Genomic DNA, 12,249 nt, shown 5'->3' with positions numbered 1-12,249 from the left:
ATCCGCCATCTCAGTGGGAAGCATGGATCCTGCAGAACTCTGCACTATTGTGGTGAGCATTGTGAACACAACACACCTGATCCCACAGAATTTCCGGAGCTTCAAGAGGAGCACTGGGGAATATGACAATTCCTTGCAGGCTAGCTTGTCATGCACCATGGAAAGAAACAATTCAAGGTTGTTGTTGGCAGTGATGGAGCAGCTGCAGATGGTGGCATGCTAGTTCTGGGCCTGAGAAACAAGCACTGACTGGTGGGATCACATCATTCTTCAGGTATGGGATGACAAGCAATGGCTGCAGAACTTGTGGATGTGCAAGGCCACTTTTCTGGAACTGTGTGCAGAACTCACCCCAGCCCTCCGGCACATTGACACCAAAATGAGAGCTGCACAGACAGTGGAGAAGTGAGTGGCGATCGCTGTGTGAAAGCTTGCAACACCAGATTGCTACCAATCAGTTGGGAATCAATTTGGAGTGGGAAATCCACCGTGGGAAGTTGCTGTCATCCAAGTGTGCAGGGCCATTAATCGTTTCCTGCTACATAAGACTATGACTCTCAGCAGTGTGCTAGACATAGTGGATGGTTTTTCAGCGATGGGGTTCCTGAGCTGCAGTGAGACAACGGATGGCACACATATCCCTATTTTGGCACCAGACCACCTTGCTAGAGTACATCAAAAGAAAGGGGTACTTTTCTATGGTAATGCAAGCTATGGTGGATCACTGGGAAAGTTTTACCAACATCAACACGGGATGGTCAGAGAAGGTGCATGACACATGCAAAAAGCTGCAAGCAGGGACTCTCTTTCCAGAACAGAGGATTACCAATGGGGATTTTGAAATGCCAATAGTGATCCTGGGAGATCCAGCCTACACTTTACTCCCCTGGCTCATGAAGCCATACACTGGCTACCTCTACAGCGGCAAGGAGTGCTTCAACCACAGGCTCAGCAGGTGCAGAATGATAGTTGAATGTGCCTTTGGCCACTTGAAAAGCCGCTGGTGCTGTATACTCATGAGTTTAGACCTCAGTGAAAAAAATATTCCCATAGTTATAGGTGATTGCTGTGCACTTCATATCTGTGAAGCAAAGAGGGAGACATTTCCACTGGGATGGAGGGCAGAGGTGGAATGGCTGTCTGCTGATTTTGAGCAGCCAGATACCAGGGCTATAATAAGAGCTCAGTGGGGAGCTAGACACTTCAGGGAGGCTTTGAGAAATGCTAAGCTCTGATTCATTACTAACAAAGCTGCCAAATGAAGAATGAAAGAAGAAACAAAGATCAAATAAAGGAGAAAGGTAATGAATCTCATTGTCACACTCATATTTGTATTCAGTGGCAAGATGATCTCAAACCACAAAGCTGTATCCAGATCTGAGCTGGATTTCACATACCTCAGAGTTCAAAGCTCTTTTGGATCAGTGGATTGGCTTCATGCCTGTCTCTAAATCAGCACAGGATTTTACAACAATTTAAGTTCTTTCAGATGGGCTCTTCTCTTAATCAGGATGGCCATTTAACCAGGACTTTAAGTTTCCCATGGGGTATTTCAACTAAATGGTTTCTCCCCTATGTGATATGGGCAGGTATGAAGCAGGTGGGTGATAATTGTATCTCAGGCTTCCAGTCTCATCACAAATCACCCTCATTCTGGATGACTGTCCTGGCCCAAGTGAGAACCAAGGACTATAACCTGCTTTTCTTGCTGAAAGAAGAGACCCAGCCAGCTCTCATCTTTCACTGGTGTGTTAGAGAGCAGTATGTTGATGGAGATCCTCACTGTACAGACAGTGTCTTTTGAATGGAGGGGTCCAACAGCTGAAAACCATCTAGGGTTCTCTGTCTTGTCTGAGGAGGAGCTTATCTCTCTCCAACCAAGCATGGGAGTAAAACACCCCAAAGAAGGGTCTTGGGGAAGTTGAATCCCCTACCAACAGATTTTTGAGCTACCAGGTCCCTGCCCCCTGAAATTTCTGTGCCACTGTATCTGGCCCCCAAACATATCAGAGCTAGAATGTTTCTTACCCAGAGATATTGGGGTCACAGTCCAGGACACCGTTTTTCTTCCATTCACGCAGAGACAATAAGAGTCCTCTTCCTTCTCCACAGGGGTAGCTCGGAAGTCGGCAGATGAAGCCAGTGAGATGCTGACCTGTCAATTGTCCAGAGAGCTGTCATCAGGGAGGGGGCCAGGGAAATTAGTAGTAACTAGAGATGCAGACAGTACGGCAGATGGGATGTGCAGAGAATTGGGCAGAACAGGGTTTGTGGTACTATAAGGGACAGAGGGGGTTGAGGGAACACATGGGTTTAGAAGTGTAGATGGTTACAGGGGTGTAGAGATTTGGAGTTATGGGGCTTTGGGGTGCTTGGGAGTTATAGGAGCATAGAGGCTTGGGTGCACATGTTTTTGGGGAGGACGGGGCTGCAGGGAGACCGGGGGCTAAAAAGAGCTACAGACACAGGAGTTTGTGAAGCAGAGAAGTGTGGCCTGTGGGTTTGGTTGCACGGGGATGGTGTGAGTGTCTCTTACCCTGATGCAGCGGGTCAGGTAATTGAAGACAGTGGCCTTTAGCGTGAAGGCCTCGCCACGCACCACGGAGTAGGGCAGGGTGAGCTCCACGAAGAAGGGTTGGAAAGCTCTGAGGGACGCGGTTGGGGACAGGCCAAAGCCAGTGTCACTTGAGGTGCAGAATGCATTAGCTTTCCATTCTGTGATGGTATCAGGGATTGTCAAGGGCAATTCAGCACTTCCATTGGAGCTGGTGACAAAAAGAGAGATAGGATCGTGATCACAGCCTGGTCAGACACTGAAGGAAAACCCAAGTGTTCCGGAGAGTGATGTGGGGAACTCAGTAGATAATGCTCTCCCCTCTGAGTCCACACTGAGCTCAATGCTCAAGTCTGATGCAGTGCTTCAGGGAGTGATGTGGGGACTCAGTAGGGGGTGCTCTCCCCTCTGAATTAGCACTGAGCCCATTGTGGTGGGAGGTGTTGTGCCAGAGGAGGTGCTGTCTTTCAGATAACACATACAGCTGATATTTTGACAACCTGTGATAATTAAAGACCCCACAACTCTTTTAAGAAGAAGAGGGGGGCTCACCCTGGGTCATTACAATCCAAATGCTTAGATTCCCCCTGCAATTTCAATTGGAAATGGGGCTCTTTTTCACTTTCCTTTCTAGATGTTTGTGCAGTGTTGTTCTGCACTGTAAACATCTGCCATTGGGGAATAGCCCGCAGGTGGCTGAGTGATTTCTGCACACACAGAGTTTGAAAAGCACTTTGGGATGATGAAAGAGGCTCAGTAACCATCAGGAATTTATATTATCATCACAAAAAATAAGGGAATGTTCAAACAGCAACAACCAGCTACTCACGTCAAAGGCACTAAATCCGAAATCCATGTCTCTGGGAAATACTTTCGAACTGTCTCCACCGCTGCTGGAAGGGTCTCAGCCATGACAGGGTAACCTGAGTCCAGTACCCTTGCGTGTCCTGGGTGGTGTGAGTACAACTGATTAACATAGATATAATGCACCAATACCAGCCTGATGCTTCCATCTCTGAGGGTAGGTCAACACTGCCGCTGGAGGTGTAATTTCCAGCTTGGGTAGATGTATGTACACTGCACTACCTGTGATCAAGCTAGTGTGCTAAAAATAGAAGTGTAGCAGTGAGGGCATGACAGGCTAGCCTCCCAAGTACATACATAGGGTCCCAACCCCCCATCCATGCTGCAACAGCTACACTTCTCTTTTTAGCGCACTAGCTCTTGATCAAAGCTAGCATGTGTGTGTCTGTCAGACCTGGAAATTACACCTCCCACTGCAATTTAGACACACCCTGGGACACTTTCCCCTCCAGCTACACTGGTGCAATCAGACACCCAAATCGGTTGTGGTGGGCAGGGTGGGAATGGAAAGTTCCATGTCTGAAGCATGTTTGAGGGGTCACATCACGACTCCAGTGTGTCATTTTCTGCTCCACCATCACTGCGAAGCTCCCAGCCTTTCAAAGGATCGGCCTTAGAACTGGTCACAACAATTTTCTCAAAGATTTTATTTTGACTCAGTGGAAATTCTCATAAAAAAACTGTTTCCATCAACAGTTTCTGGGGGGCGGGGTTGTTGGAAAACTGAAAAAAAAAAACTTTTTTTATTTTGGATGAAAATTTTAAAAATCCACAAAAAATATGTTTAAAAAAATGATTTTCCCGTTTTTCCTTACTTTTTCGTGTGTGGAAAATAACAGCCATTTTTTGCTCACCTGTGTATTAGTATTGTTAAACTAGGCATTAGAGTTATAAAAATGTGTTCAGTGTTTAGACTTTACGGAATCCTTGTAAGCAGCTGGAGGCATTAATCTCACTTATAATATCGTATCCCATGTTCTAAGGTCATATTTAGTGTTTGCTCTGTAACTGTGAATCACCAGACAGAAAAGAAGCATCGAGTGTGAAATGCCAGTCTGACACAAAAGAAGGCCTATCAACACCAGACAAACCATTGTGGAACATCAGTTGATTGTTCCCCCTCCACCAAGAAGAGGAGACGGGCCACTGAATTACTCCCAATGACTGAATTTGCAACTCAGAGAAGGGGCAAAGAGATAAAAAGCCCTAATAAAGAGGAACTGTATTTTTTATGCTGCTTGGAGTCTGAGGGGCAAGGATCACACAAGCAAAAGATCCCCAGTGCTTGGCCTGGATTAGCCCTAAAGGTTATATAGATATTGCTTATCATAGAGGCTACTATTACGATTTGAACAGGACTGGACTAGCAAGAGGTTGCAGGGCAGGACTCAGGGGCATTGGCAGAGCTGTGTGGGGAGCCCAGGACTGGAATAGCAGAGGCATCAGAGTTTCTGCCTACAATATGTAAAAAGCAACAGAGGGTCCTGTGGCACCTTTGAGACTAACAGAAGTATTGGGAGCATAAGCTTTCGTGGGTAAGAACCTCACTTCTTCAGATGCAAGTAATGGAAATCTCTAGAGGCAGGTATAAATCAGTGTGGAGATAACGAGGTTAGTTCAATCAGGGAGGGTGAGGTGCTCTGCTAGCAGTTGAGGTGTGAACACCAAGGGAGGAGAAACTGCTTCTATAGTTGGATAGCCATTCACAGTCTTTGTTTAATCCTGATCTGATGGTGTCAAATTTGCAAATGAACTGGAGCTCAGCAGTTTCTCTTTGGAGTCTGGTCCTGAAGTTTTTTTGCTGTAAGATGGCTACCTTTAGATATGCTATTGTGTGGCCAGGGAGGTTGAAGTGCTCTCCTACAGGTTTTTGTATATTGCCATTCCTGATATCTGACTTGTGTCCATTTATCCTCTTGCGTAGTGACTGTCCAGTTTGGCCAATGTACATAGCAGAGGGGCATTGCTGGCATATGATGGCATATATAACATTGGTGGACGTGCAGGTGAATGAGCCGGTGATGTTGTAGCTGATCTGGTTAGGTCCTGTGATGGTGTTGCTGGTGTAGATATGTGGGCAGAGTTGGCATCGAGGTTTGTTGCATGGGTTGGTTCCTGAGTTAGAGTTGTTATGGTGTGGTGCGTGGTTGCTGGTGAGAATATGCTTAAGGCTGGCAGGTTGTCTGTGGGCGAGGACTGGCCTGCCTCCCAAGGTCTGTGAAAGTGAGGGATCATTGTCCAGGATGGGTTGTAGATCACTGATGATGCGTTGGAGAGGTTTAAGCTGAGGACTGTAGGTGATGGCCAGTGGAGTTCTGTTGGTTTCTCTTCTGGGCCTGTCTTGTAGCAGGAGGCTTCTGGGTACACGTCTGGCTCTGTTGATTTGTTTCTTTATTTCCTTGTGTGGGTATCGTAGTTTTGAGAATGCTTGGTGGAGATCTTGTAGGTGTTGGTCTCTGTCTAAGGGGTTGGAGCAGATGCGATTGTACCTCAGTGCTTGGCTGTAGACGATGGATCGTGTGGTGGACAATGATCCCTCACTTTCAGACTAACACGGCTACCCCTCTGATACTTGCCTACAATATGTTTAACTAGCCAGATCTATCGGCACCTCACCACTATTTATTTATTTGGATTTATAATACACACAAAACCCCACCAATCCAGTGCTCTAGGCTCTTTGCCATACATTGAAAATGCACCTCTGAAAATCAGATATACACCAATTAAGAATCTCTCCTGCTGGTGGGAAATGTTCAAATCCGTCACCAAGCAACAAGAGCCCAGGTGTTTCCAGACTACCCACCACTCCAAAAAACCCCACTTACTCTATGATAGTGGCAAACAATCTTTTTTTTTTTTGCCCCCTGTACAGCTATGGCATAAGAGTTAAGAAAATCTTTATATTGGAATTGGTTAGCTTCAACCTCTCTAATGTCTGGTGGTAGAGGCAGTCCAGAGCAGTGATCAAATGTGGGCAGATGATGGAGCAGCTGGGAGGTTGATCAGTATCAGAGGCAGCCTGGGGCAGTGGTCAGAGTTTTCTCAGGGGTCAGTAGCTGGAAGCTCCAATCCAAGGGGTCAGGTCAGTGCATCAGGGAGGCCAGACCAGGCGAGGCAGCAAGGCAGGGTCAGGCGAGGCTGTCCAGGCAGCAATCAGCAGGCAATGATCTGTTGCTCAGACAGCTTCCTCTTCCTGGTGGGGCCTTTAAATAGCCCAGGTACTCACTGACAGTGCTGCCTGTCCATCCAATTGGAGGACCGGGGCATGGCTGCTGTGGTTTGTAGGCCATTAGCACTAAAGCTGTTGGTCAGGGGCAGCAGCTAATGATACCACCTAAAGACCTGGGTTCACTATCAGGGTCTAACAACCTGGGGTCTATTGGTGCCATAACGTGCCAGTGGCAGAAGACCCAGGCTGAAGCTGACTAATTCCATCATCAAGATTTCTTCCTCCCACTTCAATTGTCCCTAATCATCCATAAACCACGGTTGTGACCCTGACCGACCAGGTGCCAGCTCATGCCAGATCCCCCGGCCAATTCACTTGTGGGTGAGTATAGATCAAAGTGATTGTTAAATGTATCAGAGTGTATGTGGTGTTTCAACTTCATGAAAACGAATGGGATGTTACTTGCTTTGTTTTCACTTATCTGTATCCTGTTATAATGTAGTAGCAAACATTTACATTGTGTAAACCCTGTAACTAAATAACCCATCAAACAAGTAAGAAGCCTTGTGCAATGCAAATGAAGAACTTTAACAGAAAAGTGCAGATTTCAAAGCAAGTGGTCATTATGTGTGATGATCAGAGGTTAAACACACTAAATGCATTCCTCACTCTGTCATCAAAGGAAAAACCCACGTGGGTAGTAACCGTGTCAGCTTGTTTTTGGTGAGAAGAAGCTATAAGTATGGATTTGAGGAAAGATCCTGCATCTCTGAACTGTATGGACTCTTACAGGGAAGTGTGCCAGATGCGAAGCGGAGAGTCAATCTGGGTACCCTGAAAAGACTTGGGAAACTGGCAGTTTATTACATCACTTCCACCATTTGGAATTACAGACTGTGACTCATCTATGCATATATTTTACCTGCTTTAACCTCTCAATAACTCTAATTTCCTTTTCTTAGCTAATAAACCTTCAGTTAGTTTACTATAGAATTGGCTACCAGCATTATCTTTGGTATAAGATCTAGGGGTAAGTGACTGGCCTCTTGGGACTGAAAGCCTTCTAAAAGGTGAGGTGATTTTTGTATAAGTAACTTTTTATCACAAAGTTCAGTTTGTCTGGGTGGCAAGATAGACTGGAGAATCTAAGGGGATTGTCTGTGACTCCATGGCAAGATTGATATAGTGATCCAGGAGTTAACATTTGTCCCTGGCTTGGTGAAATCTAACTATAGAATACACCACCAGTTTGGGGTGTTGCCCTGTTTTCTGACAATCTGCCCTGAGGTAGACAGTCATGGTTGTGAGCCACTCCAGACAGCGTGACAATGATGACTCGGTAGAAAGCTGTGCTTGGGAAACTCTCTACTGGTGCCTGAGGATGGAAGATCATTGTAAAGTCTTAGCGAGCTACCCACAGATTTGTCTGCCAGCAGCATAATATTCTCCCTCAGAACTCCCAGAAACAATTTGGTTCCATTAACCTCCAAGGGTGAGGCTATCAACGCAAGCCCCTAACTCTGTCAGGAGAAGTGTGCCCCAACTTCAAACTTCAAGACCGAGTGGTCACCTCATGATGTGGGAAAAACTTCCAAATGCTCAATCCACAACCCCAGTCCCAACACTAGAGCTAGCATGCGGCCAGCTATGAGCAACAGCGTTCACCCCAAAACACAGATGCGCTCTCTGCTCAGAACAGAATGCTTGTGAGGCCTTTGGCCTTTACCAGTTCTCCTGAGTGCTTGTGCTGATACCTCGGCTTCACTGTGAAATCCTTCAGAACTTCTGTAACCCCAAGCAACTTGAGGGAACTGGAGGCAATAATGTGGCTTTCTCACCTTGGAGTTTGTGAAGACCTTTAAACCCATTTCCTGTAGGGAAAAACCCAACACACATTTTGTTATTTATTTCTGTTGAGGTTGAAATTCCAGAACTGACACCAGTATTAGGGAGACAAGGTGGGTGAGGTAATATCTTTTATTGGACCAACTCCTGTTGGTGAGAGAGACAAGCTTTTGAGTTTACACCAATTGGCCCAGTAAAAGATATTACCTCATTCACCTGGTCTGGGACCAACATGGCTACAACACCACTTCATACACCAGTATTAGTGGTTTAATGAGCAAGGAGGAAACCTTGACACTTTTCCTTGATGGGATATGGAGCCTATTACCCATAGATAAGGCTATGATCTAGTCATGGAGGTTACAGCAGTCACAGATTCCATGACTTTACCGGCCCTCCGTGATTTCTACACTTCAGGAGGTGGAGGCAGGACTGTGTGACCCTGCCCTGTAGCTGGGGCTGGCTGCAACCAGGACCCTGCAGCCCCAGCCCTGTGGCATCCAGGCTTGGCGAGGGCTGCAGCCGGGTCTGTGTGCCCCAGCCTTGTGGCTTCTGCTGGGGGCTGCAGCCAGGGCCATGCACCCCTGCCCGGCGGCTGCAACAGGGGCCACGTGCCCCCCTTGCAGCTTCCCAGGGCCATCCACCCCGCCAAACCCTCCCCCCCTTGCTGCAGCCAGGGCTTGGTGGGAGCTGCAATAGGGGCCGCGCACCCCTGTCCCACAGCTGCGGCCAGCTCCAGAGCGGGGGCTATATGCCCCCCATGGATGCACCCCCCACTGCAGCCCTTGGGACTCCATTCCCCCTCCTACCTAGCCCTGCGCCCCCACCCCACCCCCATTATTTTTAGTAAAGTCACGGACAGGTCACGGGCTCTGTGAATTTTTCCTTATTGCCCGTGACCTGTCCGTGTCTTTTACTAAAAATAACCGTGGCGAAATCTTAGCCTTACCCATAGAGCACAGGGTGACACTCAGTCTCAGGTCTGGGAGACTGGATGGCTCAAAGGGATAAGGGAATAGGATACAGGGTCCTTTTATCTCTAGGGCACTGGTTCCAATTTTCAATCCAACCCCAGGTCAGAGGTCGGAGTGAATCAGGGAATGGAATACAGTCTTATCTCTAGATGTCTGGTTCCAATCTAGCTCCAGCTCAGAGGGCATTCGTTAGTCTTGGGGATGGTAAAGGCACATGGATTATTTTGTTTCTAGTTCACCAGTTCCAGTCTAGTCTCAAATCAGCACTGAATCCAAGGCGTTCCTATATACTGGTCATTCATTGCTATGTGAAGTGAGCTGGTGAGTATTAGGCCAGTTCTTAGTGGCTCAGGTGCCCCCCTTTACAAAGAACACCTTCACCATAAGCACTAACGCACCACTTTTTAGCAGCCTTGGAAGAGAGGTCAAGGATTGAAAAGCCCATGAAGACAGCATTTGCCTCACCCTAGAGGTGCTCATACCTGATCTTTCCAGGTCAAAGCTGAAGCACATTGATGAGGGACAGTGCATGGTGGAAGCTTGCACCGCCATTGTACTTGCTCCAGATATAGCTCCGTGATCGGCACTCCAGAGCAGCTAGCCCTGCACCACATGCCACTCACAGCAGGTTTAAATGTCCTCATCTCCCCACAGCCACAAGGACTGGATGAGGAGACTTTACCTTTAAGATGCTATAAGTGTCCTCTTCATCTGGCTCAGACATTGGAGCATAGGTGACTCCATTCACAATTATCTTCTTTGCGGCAATGCACTCCTCTTGGGGATCCATCGGCAGCATGTCTGCGCCATGATGATACCCCTGAAGTTCCTTCACTGGTAGCAGGTTATACACCTGGGCAAACAGAACTGTGTCACTTGGCCTCATCAGTACCAAGTGCCATGAAACACCGCTGGGGGACACAGACAGGCAGAGGCAGACAGACGGATATATACAGAGAGAAGGTGGAAGTGATAGAAAATAAACCAAGAGCAGTAAATACACTACAGAGCAGGGAGAAGGAAAGAGGGAAGCTGCTTCTTTGGCTGAGGGCAGTTTGTTGCTCTGGCTATTATGATCAACTATATCAAAGTACCTGCTAAAGGCTCTAATGCTCATATCAATGGCCCTTCTTTCTTAGCCAGGGACTGTTACTTACTATATGTTGGTCAAATGCCTGAGACTGGTCTAGGCCTGTAGGCGCTTCACCAATATAAGTAAATAAATAAATGAATAATAGGCCCTGAACAAGAGAAAATCAGCAGCCCATTGACCAGGGCTGTTTCCAGACATGGTAGCATCCCAAAGGAGTTGAAAAAGTTCCTGTAATCTAAATGGTGCCCAGTTCTCTGCTTCTCACCTAGTGAAAGAAGATAAGATAAGGGCAGGACAGCATTAAGACATCCGCACTGACAGAAGGGATTTTTTTTTCCAGTAGATGCCACTCCTCAGCACTGAGTTGGTCTTGCCTGAACCAGACTGCATCATTTTCTGCTACCACGGCCCCTAAGAGAAGACCAGCTCTTGCAGCTGCTGATCAGTGGACCAGGCTGGCACTTACAGAGCTGGGAGAGAGCTCGGCTTCAGGCTTCATGAGGAGGACGCTCTTGTCCACAGCACGGACGGCGCACAGGGAGCCTGGGGAGGCCCCGACCCGGAGGCGAGTGTCGGAAGCGGGGAGGCCCTCGGCCGGTAAGAAATGCAAGTCAACCTGCAACCCCAGAAAAGGTATTAGAGGAGCTACTTCTCCAGGTACCATCACACACTGCCCCGCAGCACAACTCAGTCCTGGAACCGCCGCACACAGCTCCTCCAATGCCCCTCAACCCTGCCCTGCAGCCCCCTGCTATTCCAGTGCTGGGCTCCCCACACAGCTCTGCCAATGCCCCTCAGTCCTGCCCTGCAGCCCCCTGCTAGTCCAGTCCTGGGCTCCCCAAACAGATATACATTATTATCTACTGAAATTCAGTTACTCTCTAAGGTGGCATTGGAGCAATTGGTGCTTGGTAAATTCTCTGTTCACATTGATGACTCAGTTCATGATTTTATGGCTACCATGAACACCAAGACACTACCCCAAGTGGTTGCTGGCTCTGCTTGTACAGTGGACACACCCGTGCTCTCCGCCCAGAGCCTATGTTGCATCCTGAATATACCAGGAGGGATTGTGGGCGATCAGGGAGCTGATTTTACAGCAGCCCTGGTAAAATGAAGAACAGCCTAGGACCTGGATGCTGCAGATGGGTAATGGCTCCCAAGAATCCCTCCACCAGCTGGAAATTGCCAGAGCAGTGGTTTGAGCATTGGCCTCCTAAACCCAGGGTTGTGAGCTCAATCCTTGAGGGGGCCATTTAGGGATCTGGGGCAAAAAATTGGTCCTGCTAGTGAAGGCAGGGGACTGGACTTGATGACCTTTCAAGGTCCCTTCCAGTTCTATGAGATAGGTGTATATATCTCCACTCCAACAAGGCCCACTCCTCATTCTATCACCTGACAAACACTAAGCCCTCCTCTTGTTGAGTTTAGGCCAGTGATCCTCAATGAGGCTCTAGAGGTATTGGGAATACACTGAGCTACACAGGCAGTGATTTGGACCCATGTCTTCATTGGCTGATGACGGCTAGCGGAGAAGGACTGGGGCCTGGTGGAAACTGTCAACCGTTCCCAGGCTGTCAGCTTCTCTTAAGGAAGCTACTGTGTGGCTGTCACTTGATGCTGACAATCTGGCTGACTGGGGCCCAGTACCTGTTCTTCCATTTTTTGGTTAAGATTATTGAGAAGGTTGTGGTGAAACAACTCTCACAGTATCTAGATGCCTCAGCTCCCCTTGACACTGGCCAAC

General features: G+C 47.8%; 1 protein-coding gene across 1 annotated transcript; it reads right to left on the bottom strand.

The window, feature by feature from the left end:
* Positions 1 to 1,915: 1,915 nt before the first annotated feature.
* Positions 1,916 to 11,181, bottom strand: LOC135976445 (alpha-2-macroglobulin-like). Its single transcript, XM_065571922.1, has 6 exons — positions 10,969 to 11,181; positions 10,092 to 10,262; positions 8,317 to 8,461; positions 3,384 to 3,501; positions 2,537 to 2,765; positions 1,916 to 2,155 (listed from the first exon to the last, which is right to left on the bottom strand). The coding sequence occupies exons 1-6, from the start codon at positions 11,164 to 11,166 to the stop codon at positions 1,931 to 1,933; spliced, it is 1,086 nt and encodes a 361-aa protein (XP_065427994.1). The 5' UTR covers positions 11,167 to 11,181; the 3' UTR covers positions 1,916 to 1,930.
* Positions 11,182 to 12,249: the final 1,068 nt, after the last annotated feature.

The sequence above is a fragment of the Chrysemys picta genome, chromosome 1 (genome assembly GCF_011386835.1).
Source record: "Chrysemys picta bellii isolate R12L10 chromosome 1, ASM1138683v2, whole genome shotgun sequence".
Classification (NCBI taxonomy): Eukaryota; Metazoa; Chordata; order Testudines; family Emydidae; genus Chrysemys; species Chrysemys picta.
The sequence above is the reverse complement of the archived record's forward strand: the minus strand, read 5'-3'. Positions and strand labels throughout refer to the sequence as shown.

Excerpts from the sequence above, each read along its gene's own strand:
- LOC135976445 (XM_065571922.1), bottom strand. The coding sequence starts at position 11,166 with ATGGTACCTGGAGAAGTAGCTCCTCTAATACCTTTTCTGGGGTTGCAG. Across the intron at positions 3,502-8,316 it reads ACAAGCACTCAGGAGAACTG|GACACGCAAGGGTACTGGAC; the intron begins GTAAAGGCCAAA and ends CACACCACCCAG. Across the intron at positions 2,156-2,536 it reads ACCTGACCCGCTGCATCAGG|GTCAGCATCTCACTGGCTTC; the intron begins GTAAGAGACACT and ends GACAATTGACAG.